General features: G+C 42.2%; 1 protein-coding gene across 2 annotated transcripts in view; it reads right to left on the minus strand.

Moving 5' to 3' along the window:
• Positions 1-12595, minus strand: part of UBE3D (ubiquitin protein ligase E3D) — a 216152-nt gene that overhangs the window by 175235 nt on the left and 28322 nt on the right. For both annotated transcript variants that reach the window (XM_040428694.1, XM_040428695.1), the window contains exon 4: positions 365-590. In XM_040428694.1, the coding sequence (XP_040284628.1) occupies positions 365-590 (226 nt within the window). The remainder of the gene's footprint in view (positions 1-364; positions 591-12595) is intronic.

Consider the following 12595-nt stretch of genomic DNA (forward strand, 5'->3'; position numbering starts at 1 on the left):
ACATAATGAAGCTAATCATTTTCCCAGATAACTACAAAAACATCATTTAGGACCCCAGAGTAAAATTTCAGACATCGTAGTCACTGCGTTAAACTCTTCCTGTTGAGGTGCAGAATAAAATGAAGCAGCAGGGCTCGCCGCCATTTAACTCCCACAGGAAGATATGATCTAGCGCTGACATACAATATTGTCAGGGAAAATGAATAACACAATTTCACCCACAAACTTACTTCACATGGTATTTGAGAAGAGCTCTCGGAGCCACTAACAGAGATTAAGAGCCCCCTTCTGCCTGAGATAATAAAGTTATACTGGGCAATATAAATGTACCAATTAGTTGATGTCATTAACGCTAATAACTTACTGAGATGTTTGCATCAACGGGATGAGGAACAGATGACATCTCATTAGTCTCTCCAGAGGGGTTTGAAATATTTGCCTTATTCACCAAAAGGAACGTGTCTCCCAGAAAGCAGTCGTTAACCTTGGGCAGGCAGCTTCGATTGGCAAACGGGTCAGGGTGGCAGCACCATTCTTCAACCAGAGAACTCCAGTTTTCACTGGGCAGAGGAAGTACTCGGAGAAATTGCCTGGAACGGAACCAGAGAAGAGTGTTCAACAAATCATTGTACAGTCACCGGAGAATAACGAGGAACGAACGCTTTTCTAGTGATTCATTCTTAAAGGGCATGTGTCAGCAGATTTGTACCTATGACACTGGCTGACCTGTTACATGTGCACTTGGCAGCTGAAGACATCTGTGTTGGTGCCATGGTCATATGTGCCCGCATTGCTGAGAAAAATGATGTTTTATTATATGCAAATGAGCTTCTAGGAGCAACTGGGGCGTTACCGTTACTCCTCTGACTCAGCTCTTTGTGCAACTGCCGTGCCCTCTGCACATTGATTCACAGAGCCAGGCAGTGTAAATGTCATCATGTCTGGCTAGATCAATCAATGTGGAGGGGGAGCAGCAGTTGCAGAGAGAGCAGGGTCTCTAGGTGTAACAGCAACGCCCCCATTGCTCCTAGAGGCTCATTTTCATATATTAAAACAATATTCTCAGCAATGTGGGCGTATATAAACATGGGACCAACACAGATCAGCTGGTTTCATAAGTACAAAAAAGTACTGAAAGATGCCCTCTAGATGGAGTTTGTCACCAAACCACAGATATTGCCAGAAAGGTGACGTACACAGTGTTGATACTGATGGTTTGTGTGTGTGACATCATCTTTCTCTGACATTCATTCTATATAGAAGAATCTGATTATGTCAGGACTAATCAGCAGACGAGCATGAAGAGAAGTGGAAGGGGAACTTCCAGAACATAAAGACAGAGGGCATGATCAACCAAAATCAGATATGGGCTAATTTTCTGAAACTAGATGCTACAACAAGGTCTAGGCGCAATCCCATTAGTAAATCTGGGCCAATGTAGTTACATAAGGGGATAGGCACTCACTCAGGGCCCTATTAGACTACCCAATATTCAGGCAGGACCGGCAGATCAACGATAAACACTTCCATCAGCGCTCGTTTGCATCTGCCTATTACAAAGGCATATGAAAGAGGCGGGGACACAATTATTTGGTTGGTATTCTATAGATATTTGCTATATACTTTATATTTTTTTTTCTCTTTCATATGTTACTTGATCTGTACTCTTCATACCCATACTATTAGGCTGTGTGAATAATCCTTGTGTTTGAGCTCTCGAATCTGCACCTCCCTAAAAACACGTTTTGCACTTGCATTTTATTAGGTTTATCCTGCCGTTTGGTCTCCACCACTGTGTTGGTGTTTTTAACAGTTTTTCATTTATTTGTGTATGCCAATCATGTCTGTAATACATGTTTAATAAAAATGTGATACTATAATCATGATGGATGTGTGATTAGCTTGGTATTTACTGTTCACCACTTCTACTGGTATTTTCGGCTCAAGCCTGAGCCTTTTCCAAACTGCAGCACAATTATATCTGCCAGTTGTCAGGAAAAAGTGTTCCTATGAACGTTTGTCCCCGAAATCTGGCTGGAAAAAAAATATATATCAATTCTGAAATTGGAGTTCTTTGGGGTTCTGACTGTTTATATTGCAGGACAGGTGGAGCTTGGGAGACACATAGGTTCAGCCTATACATACAAATACCAGAAAGTTAATCCTCGGCTCTACATTCTCAGCTTCAGTCGTATAACAGAATCTAAAGTAGACGTCTGGAGACAGATTTACAGATTCAGATGATAAATATCTGCATGTAAATGCTACACTAGATGTGGGCGACCAATGCTGCCGAGGAGAACAAGAAGTACTCCTGAGCGCACTATAACATGCTTGATGTATATCCTCCCAAATTCAATTACATTATAAAATAGTGAAGTGTTCTGTACACACCGACAATGGAAAAAGGCAATATATCAAGCTTGTTATCCACTGCTTACATTCTAATCCTAGGTGACTGTTTGTATTACGCCATCCTCATGATTTTCAAATCATTGTACAACTAGTATGGCATGAAGTACTAACAGCACACTTTATGGAAACATCCATCAACTTAAAAGACTCCGGCCATTACCTAGGGGATCGGCACTGCGGCCCGGGTAATATCCAGATGTGCATCAACCTACAGGGCAGTGTGAATTCAGCCATAATGTGGAATTGCTCTTTGAAAGCAGCTCTCTACATTGCTTACAACACCCGAAGGTAGTTACTACTGGCCTCCAAAATGTTCATAATAAAGCCTGTAATAAAACATATCTAGAAGTACCGCACACATCAGAAGCAACCCAGAGCCATATCACTCAATCTGCCTCAAAGTTTAAGGGCTACGTTGAACATGGTGTCTGAGCTGCAGGAAGCATGTTATAGAGCAGCAGGAGCGGAGCAGACTGATGTATACGGTAGCTTTATGGGGAGAAAAAAAAAATCTGTAAAACTTGTATTTGTGGAAGGCACCAACAGGGTAGAAGCCCACTTCTGGTTTGTGGGACCCCTGCTCTGTTACAATGGATGTGCTGACTCTAAAGAGTTTACTAAACTTTAGAACTGATGACCTATCCTTTGGATAAGTCATCAGCATCTGATTGGTGGGGGTCCGACATATCAGCCTTCTACCTGCTCACATTGTATAGCGCCTGTGCTTGGCGTCGCGCTCAGCTCCATTCACTTCTGGGGCTGAGTTGTACCTAGGCCATGTGACCAATGAACATGTCGTCACTGGCCTAGGGAAAGCTGTGATAAGGACTGTGAGGGTGCTATCTGGAACAGCCGATCAGGGGGGTCCCAGGTGTCAAACCCCCGCCGATAACGTCTCAGAAAACCCCTTTAAAGCAGTTGTTTAAATTAACAAAAACTCGGAACAGCCCCTGTAAATGTGGTAAAATTACACAAGATGCCTTACCCACCCACTTTCTCCCCACTGCTTCCAGTGCTGAGCTACGGTCCTCCCAAATGCTGAGGTGATGTTCCATGCACACAGATCACCATGTAGCCAATCACTGGCCTCAGCAGTATACGGGATGTCACATGGGACCTGTGTGCATGGAACATCACCGCTGCAACCAGGAAAAACAAACAGCACTGGGAAAGAATGGAGTGCTGCGCAGAGAGAAGTAGGGGAGAAAAGGGGTGAGCATCGATTCTTTTGGACAACCTTTTTAAACCGACATTACACATTTATAGGAGGCAACCATGTTATAGATCTTTAATGAAGGCTATGATAATTTGGTTTTTTTGACAATCAGTACGTCTGTGAATATGACACACTCAAACAATAAAAAATATTTAAACGTGAACTATAGTATGAAAACGAACCAGAGTGATGGCATATCCTAGCGAATAAAAAAGACAAGCTTACATGTAAAGAGTAATTAGAATCTTCACTACAATGAGCAGTTTGAATATTAACTTTTATTCTGCCAGATTTTACTCCACCAAGTGCACTGGAGGCCGATTTTTTCTGTGTAGTGCTCTCTGCATTGAAGTGCTTCTCAGCCCCTCACTTGTGCTCTGAGTGGAAGCTATAGCATTCAGGAGACCACTATGACAGGTCATCAATATCTGATCTATGGGGGTCCGACTCCCGGCACCCCAGACGTTCAGCTGTATAAAGAGGTCGCAGTGATTCCAGTTCCATTAAGTTATCCCCTAGCCAGTGGATAGAGGATAACTATTAGATCGGTGGGTGTCTTACTGCTGGGATCCCTACCAAATCACAAGAACGGGGGCTTTGTACCCCCTGAAATTAGTGGAGTGGGCGGGCATACGTGTGGACGCTCCATTCATTTCTATGTGAATTCCAGAGATAGCCGAGTACATCCTATGGCTATCTCTGGATTTCCCATAGAACTTAATGGAACAGCCACATGCATGCCCAACCAGCCACTCCATTCATTTCAGGAGGCTACAGCGGGTTTGGGGTAGCCATTCTTGTGATCGGTGTGAGTCCCAGCGGTAGGACCCCCACTGATCTAATAGTTAACCTCTATCCTGTGGACAGGGGATACCTAATTTAACCAGAATACCCCTATAAAGGGGATTTCTGGGATTTTCATATTGATAGCCTAGGAGCCCCACCGATCTAACAGTTATTAGCAACCCTGTGGATAGAGGATAACTTAATGTAACCGGAATACTTCTTTAAATCTACTGTAGTTTTACTGAAAAGGCGAGAGAAAAGAACCTGACCTTTACTTTGTTGTAATAGAATAGATAATACACTGCACTATTTTTAATCTTATATTTTCTTGCATAAGAGGACCAGCTATGGAAAAATGGGCATCAAAACCTGGAAGAACTACAAATGAAGACAGCATTCACCCACAGTATGTGGAAAAGATTTGTGTAGATGGGATTGATGGGGCAATGTTCTTAATTTGTTTTTTGAGTAGCATCAGACATTAACTCTGAAGAAAGTGAATTAAAAACCACTCTCCTCAACATCCAGTGTAAATCATTCCAAAAATCAATAGCATAGAGTACATATTTCAAACCAAGAACGAGAGGACAAAGTAGTGGATAAAGGACTATATTTCTGAGTCATATTCTATAATAAAATCCCTGTGCGAGTGCGCTGTGTCCGTGTGTATGTCACCAGTTTTGCACTGGGCATGCTTGGCGCAGCGTCCAATCAGGACACAGCGCTACACACAAGTTTCCCTGCTCCTGCCACAGCTGCAGAGCGCGCAGGACCCCCCCCCCCCTCCCCTTTTCTTCAGGATGGTAGAGTGTTAGCTGTAATGTCCAGCTAACACTCTGCTTTAAAAGGCCGACATCGGTGCTGGCACAGATGTCGGCCGTTTAACCCATTACATGCCGTGGTCCTTAGGGAAATGGAGACACAAAAACATGATTTTTTTTCAAACATGCTTTTATTAAATAAAATAAAGTTAAAAAAAATGCACATATTAGGTATCGTCATGACCGTAAAAACGTGCTCTATAAAAATAACATGTGCTCCAACCCATCTGGTGAACACCATAAAAAAAAAGTGTAATACCAAGCAATCAAAACATCATATGTGCGCCATAATGGTACCAATCAAACCGACATCTCATCCCGCAAAAAATGAGACCCTACCGAAGACATTCGCCCAAAAAATAAAAAAACATTGCTTTCAGAAAATGGAAACACAAAAACATGATTTTTTTCAAAAATGTTTTTATTGTGTAAATCCAAAAAAATAATTTAAAAAATTGACGTATTAGGGATCACCGCATCGTTACAAGCTGCTGTATAAAAATATCACATTATCTACTCTGTCAGGTGAACATTGTAAAAAACCAAATAATAAAAACTGTGCCAGAACAGCCATTTTTTGGTTACCTTGCCTCATAAAAAGAGTAATATATATATATATATATACACACACACACACAGTGGATATAAAAAGTCTACACACCCGTTAAAATGTCAGGTTTCTGTGATGGAAAAAAACGAGACAAAGATGAATCATTTCAGAACTTTTTCTACCTTTAATGTGACCTATAAACTGTACAACTCAATTGAAAAACAAACTGAAATCTTTTAGGTGGAGGAAAATAAAAAATAAAAATAAAATAATATGGTTGCCTAAGTGTGCACACCCTTAAACTAATACTCTGTTGAAGCACCTTTTGATTTTATTACAGGACTCAGTCTTTTGGGGTACGAGTCTATCAGCATGGCAACCATGCATCTCCTGTGCACAGCCCTCTTCAGATCACCACACAGATTTTCAATCGGATTCAGGTCTGGGCTCTGGCTGGGCCATTCCAAAACTTTAATCTTCTTCTGGTGAAGCCATTCCTTTGTCGATTTGGATGTATGCTTTGGGTCGTTGTCATGCTGAAAGATGAAGTTCCTCTATATGTTCAGCTTTCTAGCAGAAGCCTGAAGGTTTTGTGCCAATATTGACTGGTATTTGGAACTGTTCATAATTCCCTCTAGCTTAACTAAGGCCCCAGTTCCAGCTGAAGAAAAACAGCCCCAAAGCATGATGCTGCCACCACCATGCTTCACTGTGGGTATGGTGTTCTTTTGGTGCAGTGTTGTTTTTGGGCCAAACATATCTTTTGGAATTATGGCCAAAAAGTTCAACCTTGGTTTCATCAGACCATAACACCTTTTCCCACATGCTTTTGGGAGACTTCAGATGTGTTTTTTCAAAATGTAGCCTGGCTTGGATCTTTTTCTTCGTAAGAAAAGGCTTTCGTCTTGCCACTCTGCCCCATAGCCCAGACATATGAAGAATACGGGAGATTGTTGTCACATGTACCACACAGCCAGTACTTGCCGGATATTCCTGCAGCTCCTTTAATGTTGCTGTAGGCCTCTTGGTAGCCTCCCAGACCAGTTTTCTTCTCGTCTTTTCATCAATTTTGGAGGGACATCCAGTTCTTGGTAATGTCAATGTTGTGCCATATTTTCTCCACTTGATGATGACTGTCTTCACTGTGTTCCATGGTATATCTAATGCCTTGGAAATTCTTTTGTACCCTTCTCCAGCACTTTCAGTCATATAGAGAGGAGCCCCTGTCAGCAGTCTGACCCACCAGTCGCTAACAGCAGTCTCAGCACCAGCAGTCAGCACCAGTCGGACAGCCCCAGCCACCAGTCACAGTGCCAGCCACCAGTCAGTACCAGCCATCTCAACCATCAGTCAGTGCCACAGCCACCAGTCAGTTCCAGCAGTCAGTGTGGTAAAGTTCCCTTGCCATTTAATATAGACTGTTCCTACTAATGTTTATGCACTACTGTTCTAGCGCCGTTATTGTAACAGGCTTATGTCTAGTTTTATATAAAAGCCATGATTTAGTAGTTTAGACTACTGCATCTTACGTTTCTCAAACCAACACCTGGATCTGAATAATTTGGTAATGAAAAATGGAGTATGGCCAATTGTATCTGTAATGTGATAACTGCTGTTTATTCTGTTCCTTATTTCTCTGTCCACCACAGTAACATCATGCATGGACACACATGCTCAGGTCCATCCTTCAACTGTCAACCAGATTTTCTTTTAGAAGCTGTGACACTGAAAGAGCTGTAGCAGGAAGGACACAACTAGGGATGAGCGAATCGACTTTGGATGTTTTTATATGGAGCATGAAGTCGTACCCCTACATTACACCAATTGCTGTGCAAGATTTATTTCAAGCTGGCAGCTGAGAGGGCGTGTCCTTTTTTCAAAGAGGAACCGAACCCGAGTTCGGGAAATGTTTTTTTACAGTACAAATTCATTTATGAATCTCACGAGACTTTGCGCAATAACTTCGGCTCATCGGAGCCAATACATTCTAATACTGTATGGAGCTCCTGCTCCGTACAGTATTAGAACAAAGTTTTATGCGAAACATCCAAAGTCGATTCGCTCATCCCTAGACACAACCTTAAGCTGTGATAGGGAGAGCGACAGCAGAAATGACACGGCCTTTGAAGAAGGACACGCCCCCTCAGCTTCCAGCTTGAAATAAATCTTGCACAGCAATTGGTGTAATGTAGGGGTACGACTTAATGCTCCATAAAATGTATAGAAACTACTTTAACCAATTTTATTTAGTTGTTTTACATAAAATAAAATAAAAAAAGATATATATGTATACCGGTATTATCTGTGGAATATCCCACACTGATAAACTTAGAGAGCCATACTGAAGTTATTTGAGTTTTCAATCATATAGTCTAAGGTTGCAGGATAGTTTTGCGCACTCTGCGTATCTGATTGGTAACAGCTATAAACAGTGGAGTACACCAAAACTTTTTTATTGTATTTTACTATGTTCTACCTCAAGACTTAAAAGGGGCTGTCCAGGTTCAGAGCTGAACCCAGACATATCCCCATCTTCACCCCACCGGCCCCCCTGATATGAGCATTGGAGCATTTCATGCTCTGGTGCTCTTCTTTGCCCTGCGCTGCATTGTGCAAGGCAAGGGATTTTTCTGGAGATCCTGTGATGTACCGGGCTTCCCATGGGCAAGCTAGGCGGAGGCTCCCACCTAGCATTGAGCCTGGTAATGTCACCGGCACTAATGGGCGGGCTCTAGCGCTGCCATAGCCTGTAAAACGGCCAGGACAGCGCTAAAGCCCACCCATCAGTGCCGGTGATGTCACTGGCAACGCTGCTAGGCAGAAGCCTCCGCGTAAAATGTAAACAAAAAAGCTCTTGTCCTGCGCGATACAGCACAGGTCAAGGGAAAGCTTCGGAGCATGAAACCCCTTTAATAGAAGTACTATGATCAAAGGCCTGGGGACCTTTACTAGGCCCCCGACTGCCATAAGAACTGATGTTGGAAATGGGAGATTCAAGGAGCAGACAGGCGTCAGTTGTAAAAGACAGCTGGCACCAACTGTCTATGGAGAGGGCTCAGCTCCTGAGCCTGCTTCATACAATCCCTGCCCACATGTGATGTACATGTACAGTACAGACCAAAAGTTTGGACACACCTTCTCATTCAAAGAGTTTTCTTAATTTTCATGACTATGAAAATTGTAGATTCACACTGAAGGCATCAAAACTATGAATTAACACATGTGGAATTATATACATAACAAACAAGTGTGAAACAACTGAAAATATGTCATATTCTAGGTTCTTCAAAGTAGCCACCTTTTGCTTTGATTACTGCTTTGCACACTCTTGGCATTCTCTTGATGAGCTTCAAGAGGTAGTCCCCTGAAATGGTTTTCACTTCACAGGTGTGCCCTGTCAGGTTTAATAAGTGGGATTTCTTGCCTTATAAATGGGGTTGGGACCATCAGTTGCGTTGAGGAGAAGTCAGGTGGATACACAGCTGATAGTCCTACTGAATAGACTGTTAGCTGCTTTTTTCTTGCCATAATACAAATTCTAACAGTCTATTCAGTAGGACTATCAGCTGTGTATCCACCTGACTTCTCCTCAACGCAACTGATGGTCCCAAAAAAAAAAAACTGTTGACATCCGTATGCCATCCGTTTTTTTTGCGGATCCATTGTAACAATGCCTAAACCGGACAAGAATAGGACATGTTATATTTTGTTTGCGGTGCTACGGAACGGACATGCGGATGCGGACAGCACACGGTGTGCTGTCCGCATTTTTTGCGGACCCATCGAAATGAGTTGCTGTAATAAAAAGGGAGGCATGACTTTCAAGGCTTACTGTGACCTGCAAGGGAGCCAGTTTCCTCATGCACCATATTGGGGATCATGGTGAATCCCACATTGTAATTACACGCTGCTTCCTCGTGGCCCATTTTCAATAAGTCCTGACATGCTGCTAGACGGGTACTGTTGGTAATAGCACTTTTTTTTCCCAAGCAGAAGACTGCTACGTGGCTCCAATCCACACCAAATGCTGCATTTCAAAGGGGCATTTCCTCAAAGCTCTTAGGCCATGTTCACCTGTGTGAGAATTGCCCGTGACAAATCTAAGGGTACAGCCACATGGCGTGGCCCTGCCATGGTTGTTATGTGCCAACTACTGCCCGGCCGTAAGAGAGCCACAGTGGTCTCCAATTAACAAATTAGGATCACATTTTTAAAGTTAGTCTTCATTGTTAATGGCTGCATGGCATCTGCAACACCATACGGCCATCAACAATGAAGACAGACTAAAAATGTGCCCCTAATTAGCCAATTTGAGTCCGCTGAGGCTCGCATGTCCGTGCGGTACTCAGCCGCAACGTGGCCACGTCACCGCCACGCCATATAGCCATACCTTAACGTGGATTTTCCAAAGAATCCTTCGATAGGGCTAATCTGCATCTTTTTCATGCAGAATCAGCAGCAATAACCTAAAATCCATATCAGATTCTTTACGCTGCATGTGAATGGGGCAAAAAAAGACCCCATTTATTTGCATTTGCTACAGAACACAGTCTGACATTAGTTATTGGCTTTGTATTTTCTACCTGCCAGTCAGTAAGCAGACAATATCACACAGGCAATGACAAAAGATGAGAAATGAAAATCGATGGTACTACGGATGCAGAAAAAGCAGCACACCGGGATTAGGATGCAACGCTCGCCCTCGTTCTTGCGGTCTTCGCCTGTGGGTTATGTTGAATTAGCAGAACAGACTCCTTATTCATTTCCATCCGAATATCACCCGAGCACAACATCTGTCAGTACCTACACCCCCCGACCGTCTTTAATCAAAACGCAACCCAAATGTTACAAGGCAAGGCAGGCTCCCTCAGTAATGGCAATGAAGTGATGATTCAATTACTCCCACACTGGTCATAAATCAACGTATCTGAAGAAGTTTTACAAACTGGATTACATTTAAATTATCGGTGCAAGCAGCAGAACTGACAATGATGAAGCCAAGCCAGACGTACCAGCTGCTCTACTGCTTTCTGGTTTCACTCAGCCCTGACATCAACATCAACCATCCTTTAACACTGTCCACGGCCACAATCACAAGGGCATGCAAAACCACCGCACAGACGTGTCCTACATGTTTACCGACAATGGTCAAATGTAGTGCGACCGGATTACATGTCTACAGTAAGCTCTAAATCACAGGGTGGCTATATCCAAAGCAGACTAAAGCTAGTAGGACTCTAGTAAAGGAGAAAGTAACTGCAATCCTGCAATATGAGCTACTCTACCCGTCATCATGAAATGTAGTGCAATCTACACAGAGCAGGAGGAGCTGAGCAGATTGATATATAGTTTTGTAAGAAAAAAAGAGAGTCAGTAAAACGTATAATTTACACATTGAAACCTCTGCTCTTTCTATGCTTAGGAGTCATGTGGGCGGAGCTACTCAGTGATTGACAGCTAACTCCAAAAGTCTGTCAATCCCTGATAGGACCGTTCACAACTCCTTAGCAGAAAATGAGCAGAGGTAAATGCTGAATCTTTTCCTATAAAACCATATATCAATCTGCTCAGCTCCTCCTGCTCTACAACATGGTGGTTTCAGACTGCAGGGCATTTTGTGGTAATAGGTTCTCTTTAGCCACGCATTTATTTCATACAACAAAACAATAGCTATTCATGGGTCACCTATATGTCTTCTTATTTATTTTGAAACCATATATACGGAAACAGATGGGCAGATTTAACCCTTTCACTACGAGCCACTTTTCATCTTAAATCCCAGGGCGATTTTTGCAAATCTGACGTGTCACTTTATGTGTTATAACTTTGGAACGCTTTTACTTATCCAAGCCATTTTGAGATGATTTTCTCGGGACACATTGCACTTCATGATAGCGGTAAATTTGAGTCGATATATTTCACCTTTATTTATAAAATAATCCAAAATTTACCGAAAATTTGGAAAGATTCACAATTTTCTAAATGTGAATTTCTCTACTTTTAAGACAGATACCTCATAAAATAGTTATCAATCAACATTCCCCATATGTCTGCTTTATGTTGGCATAATTTTGTAAATGTCATTTTATTTTTTTTAGGACGTTAGAAGGCTTCGAATTTTAGAAGCAATTTTTCAAATTTTCACCAAAATTTCCTAAACCATTTTTTTAAGTACCAATTCAGTTATAAAGTGATTTTGAGGGGCTTACATAATGGAAACCACCCATAAATGACCCCATTTTAAAAAACTACACCCCTCAAATTATTCAATACTGATGTTACAAACTTTGTTAACACTTAAGGTGTTCCAGAAGAATTAAAGGAACATGGAGGTGACATTTCAAAATTTCACTTTGGTAGATTTTCTATGTTAATCATTTTTTCTTGCAACACAGCATGGGTTAACAGCAAAATAAACCTCAAAATGCATTACTTTGATTCTAAAGTTTACAGAAATACCTTATATGTGGCGGTAAACTGCTCTATGGACATGTGCCAGTGATCAGAAGGAAAGCAACGCCATAAAGATTTTGGAGGCAGATTTTATTAGAATAATTTTCAGGCACCATTTTGTATTTGAAGAGACCCCTACGTAACCCTACAGTGGAAACCCTCAAAAAGTGACCCTATTTTGAAAATTACACCCCTTAAAGAATACATTGGGGGGGGGGGGGGGGGGTAATGAGCACTTTGACTAAGCATTTTACAGAATTTGGAAACACAGCTTTCAGTCACTGCCGGACCCCGGCAGTTGATCGAGCGGGCGCAGCTCCTGCACCCGCCTGATCAGCGCTACGTAGGACTACG

Source organism: Bufo bufo, chromosome 4 (assembly GCF_905171765.1).
Source record: "Bufo bufo chromosome 4, aBufBuf1.1, whole genome shotgun sequence".
NCBI lineage: Eukaryota > Metazoa > Chordata > Amphibia > Anura > Bufonidae > Bufo > Bufo bufo.